Raw genomic sequence first — 18,502 nt, forward strand, 5'->3', positions numbered from 1 at the left:
GTCCCCTGCATTGGCAGGCAGATTCTTAGCCACTGCGCCACCAGGGAAGTCCCAGTAGGTTAACTTTTTAAAACTGTTCTTCTTGATGTGATTGTTATGAGGTATGCCTGTAAACTGCCAGTCACTAACATAGGTAAGAGTTAATCTCCCATCTAGCCAAACCTTCCCAACAAAACCAAGGCATCCTCCCTCTCGCAATCTAGAATTACAGTTTAGAAATACAATAAAGGTAATAACTCTTTCCTGAATCCTGCTCCAATTTAGAAGGACTTGACTTCGAATAATATCATGTGGAGGAAGATGGTGGTTAATGCAGGAGATTTTGCTGTGGGCCTTAGGGATGTATCTAATAATTCACTGGGCTTATCCAGAAAAACGATAATATTCCCAGGGGCAAATTGAGTATAGCTCCATGTGTGTTAGAGAGACTTTGAGGAAATATGTTTTTGATTATTTTCAGAAATTCATTCTACTCTTGGGACCTCTTCTTGTTAACTTGTGTGACCTTTTTTCTTTCTTGGATTTGGAAGTGGCTAGAATAAATAATTTTTTAAATTAGAAAAAAGTCTGCTAGGAAGGATGGATGTAGGTGAATGTTCAGTCTATAGCAGTGTTTAGAAAATACCCTGATGATTGAACAGTTTCTCAGGAAGACAATTAAGCCTTTACTGTGGTGGACACACTTTCATTTCTTCAGCACCTGAGAAATCCAAAAAACAGGTTCTTCTTATCTTGTGAAATTCACAAAGACCAGATTAAGATACTTCAGACATAGCTGGTGAAGTCCAAGTTGTGTTTTGGGTTCTCAGCCAGACAACTCCCATGACTTCTCAACCCTCAGTGGCACTTCTTTTGACCCACCATTCATTTTGGATATTGTGAGCAGTCTTAACTCTTTTTGATTACTGTATGCATTTTGTGCAATAGCAAGGGCAAACAAGTCTGTAAGATAAAACTATAGAGCTATTTGCTTTCTAGGTGAAAACCCAAAATAGAACTGACTGAAAGTCTAAATGATATGTACCTTTTTTTGAAACAACTAAAAAATTTAAAGCTCAATAGTTAATCATATCACTAAGTATGCTACACTGTATATATATATATGTGTATATATATATATATATATATCATATCACTAAGTATGCTATACTGTATATATATATATATATCATATCACTAAGTGCTATACTGTGTGTGTGTGTGTGTGTATATATATATATATATATATATATATATATATATATATATATACTACTTGCTATCAGTACTTTAATTTTGTCAGTTTTATTGGTAGGGTGTAAATCATTAGAAGTGTTAAAAACAATTTCCTCAAAATTCTACAAGTTTCCAGAAGAAATATTTGATAAATTCATCAGCAGGTTACCACAGTTTTTATTTGTTGCCTGTGGTAGTGATTAAGACTTTGTTTTAAATGCTTTCTAACATTTACCCCAATAGAAGAGAGAGAGGAATAAGGGAACAAAGGAAATTAAGACATTTTATGGAAACATAATAGATGCCAATGTATGTTTAGCATGCACTGTCTTCCATTCCCAACTCCACCCTTGCCTTTTTAAAATCACTTATTTTTTATATTTTCATTTTTGATTTTAATAACACTTTTAAACAGTTTAGAAGAAAATAATTTTTTTTATAAATTTATTTATTTATTTTTTGGCTGTATTGGGTCTTTGTTGCTGCACGCGGGTTTCTCTAGTTGCGACGAGTGGGGGCTGCTCTTAGTTGCAGTGCACAGGCTTCTCATTGCGGTGGCTTCTCGTTGTGGAACATGGGCTCTAGGTACGCGGGCTTCAGTAGTTGTGGCACTCAGGCTCAGTAGTTGTGGCTTGTGGGCTCTAGAGCGCAGGCTCAGTAGTTGTGGCTCACGGACTTAGTTGCTCCGTAGCATGTGGGATCTTCCCGGACCAGGGATTGAACCCATGTCCCCTGCATTGGCAGGCGGATTCTTAACCACTGCGCCACCAGGGAAGCCCAGAAGAAAATAATTTTGAAAACACATGAAATATATATTTTTAATTAACATATTGTAAAATACCCCCTTCTCTATTTTTTATGACTTTCAACACATGTATAGATGCATGTAACCATTACCAAAATCGATATATAGAGTAATTCCATCACCCCCAAAAACTCTCTTATTTTCTTCCTTTCCCTCATTTCTCCCATTGTGTTCACACCCATCCCCACTCCTCCTCCCAGCCCCTGGCAGCCATTGTTCTGTTCTCCATTGCTATAAAATATTGTTTATTGGAGAATGTCATGTAAATGGAATCTTATATCATTGCCATGTAACCATCTGAGAATGGTTTCTTTCATTCAGCATAAACCTTTTGAGATTCATCCAAGTTGTTGCATGTATTCATAATTTGTCCCTTTTCATTGCTGAGTAGTATTCCATCGCATAAACACATTATTGTTTATCCATTCACCCATAGGTGGACATTTAGGTTGTGGATTGTTTCTAGTTTTGAGCAATTTTGAATAGATTTTTGTGGGAACATAGGGTAGATACCTGGAAGTGGGATTGTTGTGTCGTATGGTGTGTGTTTATAAGAAATTGCTAAACTGTTTTCAGTACCAATTGTACCATTTTGCATTGCCACATCAATGTATTAGAGCTTCAGTTGTTTCGCATTGGTATTATCAATCTTCTTTATTTTAGCCATTCTATTAGGTATATAGTGGTATTTTATGATTTTAGTATTGATTTCCTAAATGATTAATGATATTGCACATCCTTTTGTGCATGTATATATCTTCTGTATATCCTTTTTGCTGAAGTGTGTTCAAGTCTTTTGTTCACTGTTTTCTTACTGTTGAGTTTTGATAGTATATGTTCTAGATACAAATTCTTTATTGGGTATGTGATTTGCTGATATTTTCTCCAGTTTGTAGCTGTCTTTTCATTCTTTTAACAATGTCTGTAACAGAGCATAAGTTTTTAATTTCAATGAAGTCCAGTTTATCAGTTTTTTTAATGGGTCATGGTTTTAGTATCATGTCTGGTAACTTTTGGCCTAACCCCAGGTCATGAAGGTTTTCTTCTGTTTCCTTTTAATTTTTTGTTAAGTTCTATATTTTACATTTAGAGCTATAATCCATTTTGAGGTAATTTTTTTGGTAAGGGGTAAGGTTTAGATTGCAGTTTATTTTTTGCTCATGGATATCTAATTGTTTGGATATCATTTGTTGAAAAGATATTCTTTGAACATTGCATTGCCTTTGTACCTTTGTCAAAAATCATTTGGCCATATGTATGCAGGGTATATTTTTTGACTCTCAGTTCTGTTCCATTCATTATCTATCCCTCTATCTTAATGACTGTAGCTTTTTTTGTTTTTTACTTTTTATTTTATTATTTTCTTTTTCATTATGGTTTATTACAGGATATTGAATATAGTTCCCTGTGCTATACAGTAGGACCTTGTTGTTTATCTATTCTGTATGTAATAGTTTGCATCTGCTAATCCCAAACTCCCAATCCATCCCTTCCCCTCTCCGCCTCCTCCTTGGCAACCACAAGTCTGTTCTCTATGTCTGTGAGTCTGTTTCTGTTTCGTAGATAAGTTCATTTGTGTGTCATAGTTTGGATTCCACTTTTAAGATCTATGGTTTCACTTTAATTTCACTTAGATATAAGTGATATCATATGGTATTTGTCTTTCTCTTTCTGACTTCCTTCACTGAGTATGATAATCTCTAGGTCCATCCGTGTTGCTGCAAATGGCATTATTTCATTCTTTTTTATGGTTGGGTAGTATTCCGTGTGTATGTGCACACGCACGTGTGTGTGTATATGTATGTGTATATATGTAAACACACACACCACATCTTCTTTATCCATTCATCTGTTGATGGACATTTAGGTTTCTTCCATGTCTTGGCTATTGTAAATAGTGCTGCTGTGAACACTGGGGTGCATGTATCTTTTCAAATTATAGTTTTGTCCAGATATATGCCCAGGAGTGGGATTGCTGGATCATATGGCAACTTTATTTTTAGTTTTTTTGAGGAACTTCCATCCTGTTTTCCATAGTGGCTGCATCAATTTACAGTCTCACCGACAGTGTAGGAGGGTTCCCTTTTCTCCACACCTGCTCCAGCCTGTATTATTTGTAGATTTTTTTTTTTAAGACTACTGAGTCAGTTTATTTATTTATTTATTTATTTTAAATTTATTTATGGCTGTGTTGGGTCTTCGTTTCTGTGCGAGGGCTTTCTCTGGTTGCGGCAAGCGGGGGCCACTCTTCATTGCGGTGCGCGGGCCTCTCATTATCGCGGCCTCCCTTGTTGCGGAGCACAGGCTCCAGATGCGCAGGCTCAGTAATTGTGGCTCACGGGCCTAGTTGCTCCGTGGCATGTGGGATCTTCCCAGACCAGGGCTCGAACCCATGTCCCCTGCATTGGCAGGCAGATTCTCAACCACTGCGCCACCAGGGAAGCCCCTGTAGATTTTTCTAACGATGGCCATTCTGACTGATGTGAGGTGGTAACTCATTGTAATTTTGATTTGCATTTCTCTAATAATTAGCGATGTTGAGTATCTTTTCATGTGCGTATTCGCCATCTGTATGTCTTTTTTGGAGAAATGTCTATTTAGGTTTTCTGCCCATTTTTTGATTGGGTTGTTTGTATTTTTGTTATTGAGTTGTCTGAGCTGTTTGTATATTTTGGAAATGAAGCCCTTACTGGTCACATCATTTGCAAATATTTTCTCCGAGTTCGTAGGTTGTCTTCTCATTTTGTTTATGGTTTCCTTTGCGTGCAAAAGCTTAAAAGTTTGATTAGGTCCCATTTGTTTATTTTTGCTTTTATTTCTTTTGTCTTGGGAGACTGACCTAAGAAAACATTGGTATGATTTATGTCAGAGAATGTTTTGCCTGTGTTCTCTTCCAGGAGTTTTATGGTGTCATGTCTTATATTTAAATCTTTAGGCCATTTTGAGTTTATATTTGTGTTTGATGTGAGAGAGTGTTGTAACTTCACTGATTTACATGTGGCTGTCCTGCTTTCCCAACACCACTTGCTGAAGAGACTGCCTTTTCTCCATTGTATATTCTTATCTCCTTTGTCAAAGATTAATTGACCATAGGTGTGTGGGTTTATTTCTGGGCTCTCTCTTCTATTCTATTATGATCCATATATGACTGTAGCTTTATATTAAGCCTTAAGGTTAGGTAGTGTGAATTCTCCAACTTTGTTCTTTTTCAAAATTATTTTGGCTATTCTAGTTCATTTGCCATTGCTACTTTGCATTTACTGCTAAGGGTGTGAAATAATATTCATTCTCTCTCATTTCCTAACCAAAATCTTTTTTTTAATACCATGGTGTATGTTCATGTGTGTGTTTATGGTTGTTCTGGGCATCAGAGTGATTTCTTGATCTTGCTTGCATTTGCGGGGAGGGAGTGTTAATCTTGATACATGGCCAAAATAGCCTGCATTCATTGCATTCTTCAAACATAGAAAAATAATAATATAGGAAACATCAATGTTAGAATCAGCTTGTTGATGTGTATCAAAAAAATCCTGCTTGGATTTTGATTGGGCCTTCATTGAATCTGTAGAATAGTTTGGGAAAAATTGTTATCTTTACAATAAGGAGCCTTCCAATCCATGAACATACATGTCTCTCCATTTATTTAGATTTTCTTTGATTTCTTTCATCAGTTTTGTGTAGTTTTCAGGATATTAGTCCTGTACATATTTTGTTAGATTTGTACCTAAGTTTTATAGGTTATTGGGTAGTTTTGTTTGTTTGTTTAAGATTCCTTGGGATTTTTCATTGTAAACAATCATGTTGTCCGCAAGTAGAAAGTTTTATTTTATTTATGAAACGACTTTCATTTGTTTTTCTTACCTTATTGCACTAAGATCTCAGTATGATGTTGAATAGGAGGGATGAGAACAGACATCGTTACCTGATGTTAGGGGGAGGCTTTCAGTCTTTGACCATTAAGGATGATGTTAGCTATAGGCTTTTTTGTAAATACCTTTTATCAAATTAAAGACATTGTCTTTTTAGTTTGCTAAGAGTTTTTTTTTATCATGATTGGTTGTTGAATGTTATTAAGTAATTTTTCTGCTTCTATTGAGGTGATTGTGGTTTTTCATCTTTAATCAGTTTATATTGTAAATTGCTTTTCAAATAGTGAAACAGCCCTACATTTCTAGGAAAAACTCCACTTGGTCATGATGTGTTATCCTTTCTATATATAGTTGGGTTCAATTTGCTAATATTTTATTGAAGGTTTTTGCTTCTGTGTTTATGAGAGGTTTTGGTCTGTGAGTTGTGTTTCTTGCAGTATTTTAGTCTTTGGTATAGGATAATTCTATTCTCTTAAAATAAGTTGGAAGTTGTTGTCTTCAATTCTGTTTTCTGGAATAATTTGTGTAGAATTGATAATATTTCTTCCTTAAATGCCTGTTATAAGAAAACCTGAAGTTTTATTTGTTGGAATGCTTTTAACAACAAACTCAATTTCTTTAGTAGATCTAGGACTATTCAGGTTACATATTTCTTTTTGAGTGAACTCTGGTTTTTTCTGTCTTGGGAAGAATTTATTTCCCTTAAGTTGCTGCTATTGACATTTTAAATACCAAAAAAAGTTTATACTTTGGCTGTTTGTTGGTGGCCACCCTGTCACATTCTGCCCTGTTCATCTTTTGGTGGGAGCATTTTACCCATTCTGCCAAAACTGTTTTAAATCTGAGGAGCAGCATAATATAGTAAATAAAGTGTATATTCAGTAATCAGACTGAAGAGTAAATGACATAATCCGTGTAAAGTGCTTGGTAAACACTAATTTAAATAATCCCATTTTTGTTATCATCTTCATCATTGTAATCTCTCCGTGGTATCCAACAACAGTCGTAGGTTTTGCTTCAGACTTTTTGGTGTTCCAGACTACAAAAGCTTTTCTTTTTGTTTTAAGTTAACAGTTTTCTAACTGGCCTTGTCACATATGTGGCCTCTAGCTAGGAACATCTTCTTTTTAACTGTAAATACCTTTTTCATCTGTGTCTCTCCTCTGAAAACCATATGTGTGCTTAGATGCATGCACACACACATATAACATATATACACAAACATATATAATTATTTCCTTTTCCATCATTTTTAGTTTCATCATCAGAGCAGCGACAGTGCTAGTAAAGTGGACAATATGAAATAAAGCTTTTGTTTTTGCCATGTGTGGTCCCTTAATTCAGTGAATACTTGGATGTGTATTTTAAAAATCAACTGGAAAACTTGTTTATAGTGTTTTCTGGGCCTCATTTCCAGAATCCAATTCATTTGGTTGGATAGGGCTCATGAATGTGCATTTCTGACAAGATCACTGATCAGCTGAGTTGGAGGCTATTGTATAGTGGTTGGAAAACTATTATAAATACTCAGAACTTCTTCACTAAATTATAATATTGGGCATGTCATCTAACTTCTCATGTATATTCATTAGTGATTAATCTCTTTAATATAGCCTTTATTGTCTTAAAATATACCTGTCAGTATACCTGTTGATATTTTTGTCTCTCACTTATTTTTGAACTAAAATTTCCTAAGATCTAGTCAGATCTCATGTTCAAAACATTTTGAATTTAGACCTTTCTTCCCCTCTTCCTTCCTACATTTTTTTAAACTAATTTGTGACTTTATAGACATGCACATTTGTGACTGTATAGACACACAAATATATTTTCTTCATAGTACCTAAATGCATCTTATTTCCTCACACATAGAAATTTTCTTGATGGATCATTTTTTTCCATTTTAGTTTAACAGAAAAATTTGCTTATAAGAAAATATTTATATGTAGGCAGCTTTGAATCCTTAAATGCATTAGTTATATGTATATTTTATCTACATTCAGTCTATGCATTGTGATTATATTAAATAATTAAAACAGTAATAAACTTAGGGTGTTTGAGTGAAAAAATGTCACTGTCTTTAAAATCTTCTTAAGCCATTTTCAGTAGAACTTTGAAATAGTATAATTTTGCATGGTTTTTGGTTGTTTTAGCAGAGGCCTATGCTGTGGAACATTTATATCTTTGTTTCTGTTTTAGGTGCGTATAGCAGCAAAATTCATCATTCATGCCCCTCCTGGAGAATTTAATGAGGTGTTTAATGGTGAGTGTTTAATTCATAACACTTAAGGCTTGATATATCAAGCACTCCTTTTTTAAAGAATAAGTTACGTAACCAAAGTAACTAATTTAAGGGGAGTGGGTAGAAAAATCTGTACTTTGTGAATTACAGTGAAAATTTTTGTCAATCTGGATTTTGTAAGGTCTAGAATATAATGTGTTTATGACGTATGATAATTATGTTTGCAAATTTTAACCCTCTTAAAGAATAACATTAAATCATTTTAAAAGACAAGAAAATTTTAATTTTAATTATTTTTTGGAGTTGTGAAATGCATTTTTTATGTTTCTTTTAAAGAAAAGCCTACTCAATTAATAGGAACAGCCAAAAAAGAAGGGAGGAACATTGTTTCACTGTGCTTGTTTCCTGGGCTTAGAAGATGACATCACGTGTAAAAACAATTTGTTATTTAAATTATATCTCATAAATTAGTTCACAGTATACCTTTCTTTAAACCTCACACCTCACTGGCAAACAGTTTTATAATTATTCACCCATAGATGAGAAATTTAAATACAACATAGTCTCCTGGTTGCTGTAAAAACTGTAACAATAGCTCCTCTTTAACAGAATGAAGTGGTTGAAATAGTTGTGCAGAAAATGGCCTGTAGTGATTTTTATACAAAACTTTTTTAAAGCAGTTTTAAGAATAATCTACCACAAGTAGTTTAAATGCGTAATTTCTACTTCATATATACTTGGCCTTCACCATGTCTTAAATTAAAACTAATTTATAAAGTGCTCTTCAGTTTCATTTTTTAAACATTCTACTCCAGAGTAAGCTATTTAAACCTGTTTTTTAAGAAGTTTAATCTCTCATTTTCATTCATAGTATAAGATATAATGGAATCTCACCTCAGAAAAGATTAGGTTTGAAAGTCAAAAAATGAGGCAAAAATTGTATAAAGTTAAAATACCCTAGAAAATCCCTTAAATCATCCACAAACAACATTAATATATGATTTAGTACATACAGTTACATATGGTAATTTTTATACATTTAAAAATTTAACCACTGAGCTACACTTAGAGGAAGAATGGCAGTCTATATTGTGAAAAATCTGGAAGTTAAAATATTCTTCCTTTCAAGATAACCATAAAATCTGAAGCAATGAATTGGGAAGTTGGGGAGAATTCAAAAGTATTTCTTCTTCTAATAGGGTTTAACTTCTGTTTTAATATTCAGCCTTTATAACCTAAATACAGGTTAATACGTTTGATGGTTGGGGCATTAAAGAAGATAGTCTTTTCTCCATAGGGTCAAAAGTTGGCTTTTAACTTAAATTGATAATGGGGAAACTATGCTACTATCAGTAGCCCCCAAACTCCTGTACAATTTATAGAGCCAGGATAAATTATAATTCTAAGAAAAGATTTTCACTTACTATTCTTACCCTGAATTAAATGCCCTACAAATTTGTTAATCAGAAAGACCCTGAAAGAATGTATGAGTCCCAGAAATTGCTTTTCTAAGTCTCATTGGAAATTGATATTGAGTTGATATTTTCTGTGTTGACGTACAGTAGGCATTTTGGATGAGGACTAGGGCATTTAGGATGAGCCGTTCAGTAGACCTGGGCTGGAACTGTGGAATGGAAATGGGAATATAAGATATTTATGTAAGTTTTAAATGAGGGAGTATTTTAGAGTGAGAAAGGAGTTAAGTATTTGAGGGGGAAATCTCATATGCATTTGGTTATTTTCATGCTATTTCTGTTGATAATATTAACATCAGAATGATTCCATGGAAGCCACAAATTTTAGAATTTCAGAGTCATAAAATCTTGTTAGATCAGTGGTTCCCAAATGCTATTTCCCAGATTGGCTATGTAAGAATCATTAAAACATAGATTTCTGGTCTTCATTCTCAGGAACTGATGTGTTATCTGGGCCGGAGCTCTGAAATGTATACCTTTTTTTTTTTTTTTTTTTTTTTTAAAGACTCCCACCCACCCATTGTTCTGATGTGTGGTCTGACTTGAAACCACATCCCTTCTTAAGAGTAGTTTTTATTTTATTCAAATTCTTCTCTATTTCCTTCACTGTATTCTTCATATGATAGTAGTTTGGACTTTTTTTCCAGAGTAAAGATAGCTGGATCATATGGATGTTGCTTTTAAATTATTTTCCCATTTAGGTAGAACTGAAAAAGATACACTACCTACCATGCAATACTGCTGTTAATGATTATGCTTTAAATATTGAAGGTACAGTAATCATATTTATCAAATCGAATTCCCAGTTTACTTTGTGAGATAAGAATACCTATAATTGTAAATGTCTGTGTTTTAATTTTTTAGGCAGAAGCTTCCATTGTTTAAAATCAGTTAATTTAGAAATCAAATTAGTATTATTTTAGTGGTTAGCCGGATACTGTTTTTTAAGTTGGGACTTACTGCTAAAAAGAGGTATGTGAATAGGCAATATTTTTTCTTTTGGAATATCTTTATTATTTTTGTAAAAATGATTCATAGTCATTCTAAAATTTCCAAAGAGCAAAAAAGAATCTAAGAATTACACAAAATTCTACCCTCTCTTCTCCACTGTTTGAATGAAATACTTCCAACATTTCTCAATTTAGACACATATATATAACATTGCATAAATATAATACTATACATGCTGGGTTTTCCCCTTCCTGTTTATTATATTGTGTATATATTTCCAAGTTGATAAATGCGTATCTACATTATTTCTATTGTATGCCCAATTTTACACTATTTATAAGAACAATTGTCTGTTTATGTTACATTTAACCAGTTTCTTAATAGAAGGTACTTAAGTTATTTTTGTTATTTTCATTTAATGAAAAAATTAGGATACTTTGTTATATGTACTTTATGATAGCAATTATGTAAAACAGCCAAGTGTATAGGGAAAATAATGAAAGAAAATACATCAAAACTAGAGTAGAATTTTGTTTGTTGGTGAAATTATGTGATTTTTTTTCTAATTAAAATTGTAGTTTTAAAGTTGTGTTTTAATGATTAAAAGGCATGTGTCTACATAGTTGAGTCTGTGGTTAGGACAGAGTTAAGAATCAACAACCAAAGTGAGATTACTAAATCAAATAAAGTAGTTATCTGTATCTAACTCAACACATTCATCTGTTGTTGAACATGAGCTGTCTGAGAAACAAAATGCCTACATCTGTACTGCGTTCACAAGCTGTTTCTTGTTTAATCACTTTTTCCATAGAGCAAATTCATTTGAAACTCATGATAGTATTGTCAGACTAAGAGGCATAGTGCTCAGTCTTCGGCAGATCTTATCACACCATCTTTTTGGTGTAGCTTATCTCCACTTTAGTTCTTTGGAGACGTTATAGTCTGCCTGCATTGACTATTAAGAGTATGAAATAACATATATTTTTATTTCATTCCATCTGCTATTTCCTTACCAAAATCTTTTCTTTTTTATTAATACCATGATATGTTTTTGTGGTTATTTTGGTCATCACAGTGACATTTTGATCTCCCATACATGTTTTGGGGGGTGGGTAGGATACTAACACATGACTAAAATAACCTAAATTCATTCCATAGAAATTTCAAATATAGGAAAATAGTAATATAGAAAAAATAATGTTTGTTTTGCAGATGTTCGGTTACTGCTTAATAATGATAATCTTCTCAGGGAAGGAGCAGCCCAGTAAGTATTATGCATTATATTAACATAATTAAAGTGACATGGGAAAAAATATTTTAAAAGTGGTTTTTAGGTACTAATCCATGAAATAGATATTTGCACATCAAGTTCAAATATATATAATAATATGTATGTACTAGGTTAGAAGAGAAATATTTTTGATCACAGAAGGATATAGAGACACAATTATAACATGAAATTCTCTATTCATTGTGTGTTTGGCAGTGGCTTATATACTCAATACTGTATTTTGACATTTGCAAAGTTGGATAAAATTATTTTAGAAACTTTGATTTGTGAAATTGTGATACTTTAAATTTTATGCAGTAGTTACATTTTACTTTCTGTTAAATGCTTGATCCTAATAGATTTTTGAGAAGGACCTACTGTATAGCACAAGGAACTATATTCAGTATCTTGTAATAAGCTATAATGGAAAAGAATCTGAAAAAGAATATATATATGTATATATAACTGAATCACTTTGCTGTACACTTGCAATATTGTAAATGCACTGTACTTCAGTAAAAAGAAATAGATTTTTGAGGGTTAGGAGCTTATTTTATTCATCCATAAATACCTAACATAGTATCTGACACATATTTACTTAATAAGTATTTACTAGATTTGTGAGTGATTCAAAGAACTAAGCAGTTCTAAATCCTAGTACATCATCTTTGGACCAGTGACCACAATCATGAGTTGCCACAGCTATCTTAAGATTTCAGAGAAATAATTGGTTCTCTTTCCCTCTCCCACCTCCCTAAATAAGGCCTGTGGACCCATATTTTAGGCTAATGGACTTCATTACTCATTTGAAAATGAGGAGATTAAACGTTCAGGTGCCTTACAAAGAGTGTTCAGTATCATCCAGTCACCTACTTTCATCTTAGTGTACTACCCAAAATGTGAAATCCTGACTAATGGGGGAAATTTGCTCTAATTCTATTTTTGTAATGTTTGTAAGGCTTTATCGAATAAATTTGTTCTTTAGAGTTAATCCTAATGAAGGTAGAGGTGCAACAGACTTCTAGACATACCTGATTTTGCTTCTGATTTAAATTCCTGTTATTTTTTTCCCATTTTTAAATTGAAGTATAGTTGATGTACAATATTATATATGTTATAGGTATACAACATAGTGATTCACAATTTTTTAAAGTTATATTCCATTAATAGTTACTGCAAAATACTGGCTATATTCCCTGTGTTGTACAATACATACTTGTAGCTTATTTATCTTATATTGTATATAATAGTTTGTGTTTCTTAATCCCATACCCTTATATTGCCCCTCCCCCCTTCCCTCTCCCCACTGGTAACCACTAGTTCTCTATATCTGTGAGTCTGTTTCTGTTTTATTATATTCACTAGTTTGTTGTATTCTTAGATTTCACGTATAAGTGATATCATACAGTATTTGTCTTTCTCTGACTTATTTCACTTAGCATAATGCCCTCCAAGTCCACCCATGTTGTTGTAAATGGCAAAATTTCATTCTTTTTTATGGCTGAGTAGTATTCCATTGTATATATTTACCACTTCTTCCTTATCCATTCGTCTGTTGATGGACACTTAGGTTGCTTCCATATTTTGGCAATTGTAAATAATGCTGCTACGAACATTGGGGTGCAAGTATCTTTTTGAAGTAGTGTTTTTATTTTCTTCCAATATATACCTAGGAGTGGAATTGCTGGATCATGTGCTAGTTTTATTTTTAGTTTTTTGAGAAACCTCCATACTGTTTCCCACAGTGGCTGCACCAATGTACATTCCCACCAACAGTGTAGGAGGGTTCCCTTTTCTCCACGTCCTCTCCAGCATTTGTTATTTGTGTTCTTTTTTGATGATAGCCTTTCTGACAGGCGTGTGGTGATACCTCACTGTGGTTTTGATTTGCATTTCCCTAACGATTAGCAATGTTGAGCATTTTTTCATGTGCCTGTTGGCCATCTGTATGTCCTCTTTGGAAAAATGTCTATTCAGGTCTTCTGCCTGTTTTTCAATCAGGTGGTTTGTCTTTTTGCTGTTGAACTGTATGAACTATTTATTCTGGATATTAATTCCTTATCAGTCGTATCATTTGCAAATATTTTCTCCTGTTCATTTTGTCTTTTTGTTTTGTTCATGGTTTCCTGTTCTGTGCAAAAGCACTTAAGTTTAATTAGGTCCCTTTTATCTCCTTTGCTTTAGGAGATGGATCCAAAAAAATATTGCTGCGATTTATATCAAAGAGTGTTGTCTGTGTTTTCCTCTAGGAGTTTTATGGTTTCCAGTCTTACATTTAGGTCTTTTTTTTTTTTTTTTGAATTTTTGAATTTTATTTAATTTATTTTTTTATACAGCAGGTTCTTATTAGTCATCAGTTTTATACACATCAGTGTATACATGTCAATCCCAATCGCCTAATTCATCACACCACCACCCCCACCTCCCAGCTGCTTTCCCCCCTTGGTATCCATACGTTTGTTCTCTACATTTGTGTCTCAATTTCTGCCCTGTAAACCGGTTCATCTGTACCATTTTTTAGGTTCCACATATATGCGTTAATATACGATATTTGTTTTTCTCTTTCTGACTTACTTCACTCTGTATGACAGTCTCTAGATCCATCCACGTCTCAACAAATGACCCAGTTTTGTTCCTTTTTATGGCTGAGTAATATTCCATTGTATATATGTATCACATCTTCTTTATCCATTCGTCTGTCAATGGGCATTTAGGTTGCTTCCATGACCTAGCTATTGTAAATAGTGCTGCAGTGAACATTGGGGTGCATGTGTCTTTTTGAATTATGTTTTTCTCTGGGTATATGCCCAGTAGTGGGATTGCTGGGTCGTATGGTAGTTCTATTTTTAGTTTTTTAAGGAACCTCCATACTGTTCTCCATAGTGGCTGTATCAATTTACATTCCCACCAACAGTGCAAGAGGGTTCCCTTTTCTCCACACCCTCTCCAGCATTTGTTGTTTGTAGATTTTCTGATGATGCCCATTCTAACTGGTGTGAGGTGATACCTCATTGTAGTTTTGATTTGCATTTCTCTAATAATTAGTGATGTTGAGCAGCTTTTCATGTGCTTCTTGGCCATCTGTATGTCTTCTTTGGAGAAATGTCTGTTTAGGTCTTCTGCCCATTTTTGGATTGTGTTGTTTGTTTTTTTTAATATTGAGCTGCATGAGCTGTTTATATATTTTGGAGATTAATCCTTTGTCCGTTGATTAGTTTGCAACTATTTTCTCCCATTGTGAGGGTTGTCTTTTCGTCTTGTTTATGGTTTCCTCTGCTGTGCAAAAGCTTTGAAGTTTCATTAGGTCCCATTTGTTTATTTTTGTTTTTATTTCCATTACTGTGGGTGGTGGATCAAAAAAGATCTTGCTGTGATTTATGTCAAAGAGTGTTCTTTCTGTGTTTTCCTCTAAGAGTTTTATAGTGTCCGGTCTTACATTTAGGTCTGTAATCCATTTTGAGTTTATTTTTGTGTGTGGTGTTTGGGAATGTTCTAATTTCATTCTTTTACATGTAGCTGTCCAGTTTTCCCAGCACCACTTATTGAAGAGACTGTCTTTTTTCCATTTTATATTCTTGCCTTCTTGGTCATAGATTAATTGACCATAAGTGTGTGGGTTTATTTCTGGAGTCTCTATTCTGTTCCATTGATCTATGTATCTGTTTTTGTGTCAGCACCATACTGTTTTGGTTACTGTAGCTTCGTAGTATAAGTCTGAAGTCTGGGAACATGATTGCTCCAGCTCCGTTCTTCTTTCTCAAGATTGTTTTGGCTATTACGGGTCTTTTATGTCCTTTTATCTTTCAATAGAAATTTTTATTTATTATTTTTTATTGTGGGGGAAATATGCTTAATATGAAGTTTAACGTTTTAACCATTTTTAGGCACACAGTTCTTTGGCATTAAGTACATACACATTTTTGTGTAACCATCACCACCATCCATCTCCAGAACTTTTTATTTTCCCAAACTGAAACTCCATACCCTTTAAGCAATAATTTTCCATTCTCCCCTCCTCTTAGCCCCTGGGAACCATCATTCTATTTAATGTATGAAGTGGAGTCATACAGTATTTGTCCTTTTGTGACTGGTTTATTCTACTTAGCAGAATGTCTTCAAAGTTCATTTATGTTGGAGCGTGTGTTAGAATTTCCTTCCTTTTTAACACTGAATGTGTGTGTGTTTACATACATATATATATATATATACACCACATTTTGTTTATCCATTCACATGTCAGTGGACAGTCGGGTTGCTTCCACCCATTAAATTATTATATTAAAGTGCATAATAGAAATCAGTTTACTTGATATCTTTGACTTTAGTTATTAGTTTCTGGGTGAATGGCCTCTTATTCCTAAGTTCTTTAAACCTTTTAAAATTATTTACATACCCAAGTAAAATTAGTTTTCTTTATAATAGCATATAGCATGTTGACAAAAGTCTTATGGAAGTAAAGAAAACATACAACATTTATGAACTTGTAACAACAGTACTTTCAGAGTAACCTTTTCCTCTGAGTTCTCTGTGGTAAATAAATTTGTGCGTTGTTTCGTGTAGGTGCAAAAATTAGTGAATTTTTTTGAGTTAAGGAAATGAGAAACTTCCTTTGTTTTTGTTTTTGTTTTTTTAACATCTTTATTGGAGTATAATTGCTTTACAATGGTGTGTTAGTTTCTGCTTTATAACAAAGTTCGTTTGTTGAAAGAAGAGTTTTTCCCCTGCAGAGTAAAGTTTAATGAAGGTCAGAAAAATATTCATAATTATATAAATGGTATGAAACAGTTACACATTTGAATAAAAAATGATGAAAGCATTGAAATTTTATTTGTCCAAAGGAGTATTTATCTGATGATTGTTACATTTAAATAAATTGGAGTTCTTTTAAAAAAACTGGAATATGAGCTATATTTCTCTTTTATTATGAACCAAATTTCAGGGACAGTCTTGGTCCATGTTTCAAGAGGTATGTACATTAAATGCCTGATATTCTGATCTTTTAAGGAGATTAGTCTTTGAGGAAATCAGTACCTAATGAGAAAATAAGATGTTTATAGTATGACCTCAAAAAACATCAAAACCTTCAGTAGAAACTTCAGGTTTTCTTGCATGTGGTTATAGTCTCAGTAAATGATTGCTAACTAGATAAACAAGAAGAGAAAGAAGTGATTCTTTTTGTTGACTTCAGTAGTAGTCTTTGTACAGAAGAGTTTCTCAAAACTCTTTGTTCAAATTCATTTTGCAATCTGAAGTTATCTGTGAAGTACAGAAATACACCTTAAATCATTGATTGACTTCAGAATTATATTACTCTGGTTCACAGTGTCCTGTCTGTGAAATAATTTTCAAACAAATATGCTGTTACCCCCATTGTTCACTTGACTTGGTTCTGAATTACTTTTGAAATACCTCCAAACCTGGTTTCATCCTCAGAAGATAATGTATCACCTGTCATTGAGCCTGTCCAGACCTATATAACATAAGCTTGGAAAGCATTGTAAAAACATTTAAAATGTGTCCTAGTGGCAGTTTCACCAAAGTAAGTGCATAGCCATAGTCCTACTGCTTCTTCAGTTGCATTTTTTGATACTAAATTTCTTTTATACAAGTACAGCTCCTTCTGTGTACTTCTTTTCCTCCTTTCTTCCACCTTTTTCCTGTTGCTTTAACTCTTTTAATTTTAAATTTATTTTTGAGAAATTCCTCTTCCTATCTTTTTGTAAGGGTGGGGGAAACATGGCTATTCTTAAAAAGTGGTTCTAATGGGACATCTTTACTGAAGGGCATAAATTCAGTGTATTTCATAGTAAAATTAGGCATACTGAAGACTTGGTACTTTCAAGTCTAGAAAACTTTGAAATATCCAGAAATAGCCTTTTATTCAACAGACATGACGAATGCCAGATTTCACTGTGATGATGAGACAAATAAACCTCTTAGGGATTATCCAGTGGGGAGTCAGACATGTTGAATTTCTGGCCAACTGAAATAAAATATAGAGGCATATCAAAGACCTTTGGAGCCCAAAGGAAGAAATTTTAAATTTCTATTTAGAGATGGTTTTTGAGCTGAGTTTAAATGATGAGCGCAATTCGAATAGTAAATAAGAGAGATGATGTGGAAACACATGGTAAAAAAGTATAAGGTGTGAATGACTAATGGTAAAGGGTATAAAAAAAAATCTAAATACAGGAACAGGTGACTTAGAAATGGGTGATTGGGCTACAGAACTCTACAAGGGCAGAGAAATTATTGTTTTCACTGTGTCTAATAGAGTGCTTAACACCTAAATATTTGCATGGGTGGAGGGGTAGGTAAATGGATGATGAGTGAGTAAATGGAGTAAGTTTTCTGAACTAGAAGGGACTTTGGAAGTCATCTAGTTCAAACCCCCCTTTTTTGTGGATATGGTAAGTGAGGCCCATACTAGCTAATATCAGGGTTCGAACAAAACCTAGATATTCTGTAGTCTGACTCCTAGGTTAGTGAGTACCTTTCCTGCCATACTGCATAATTGTCACCTGTTTAACTTGCTTTGAGCATTTAAGATACAGTTTTACCTATTTCATATTCATTGTCTCCTTTTCAGATTTCCTGTTCTTACCCCACTCCCAGATTATAGATGAATGGGGTTTGATATAAGCAGTAAAGGACCCAAGACCAAATTACTATCTA

General features: G+C 33.6%; 1 protein-coding gene across 2 annotated transcripts in view; it reads left to right on the forward strand.

Annotated features, from left to right (window-relative positions):
- The window catches only part of CAPZA2 (capping actin protein of muscle Z-line subunit alpha 2), a 53,972-nt gene that overhangs the window by 17,221 nt on the left and 18,249 nt on the right, over window positions 1-18,502 (forward strand). For both annotated transcript variants that reach the window (XM_082400141.1, XM_082400140.1), the window contains exons 2-3: window positions 8,089-8,152; window positions 11,770-11,821. In XM_082400141.1, coding sequence (XP_082256267.1) covers window positions 8,089-8,152; window positions 11,770-11,821 — 116 coding nt within the window. The remainder of the gene's footprint in view (window positions 1-8,088; window positions 8,153-11,769; window positions 11,822-18,502) is intronic.

This window comes from Balaenoptera borealis (assembly GCF_965194805.1).
Source record: "Balaenoptera borealis genome assembly, chromosome: 7".
Taxonomy (NCBI): Eukaryota; Metazoa; Chordata; class Mammalia; order Artiodactyla; family Balaenopteridae; genus Balaenoptera; species Balaenoptera borealis.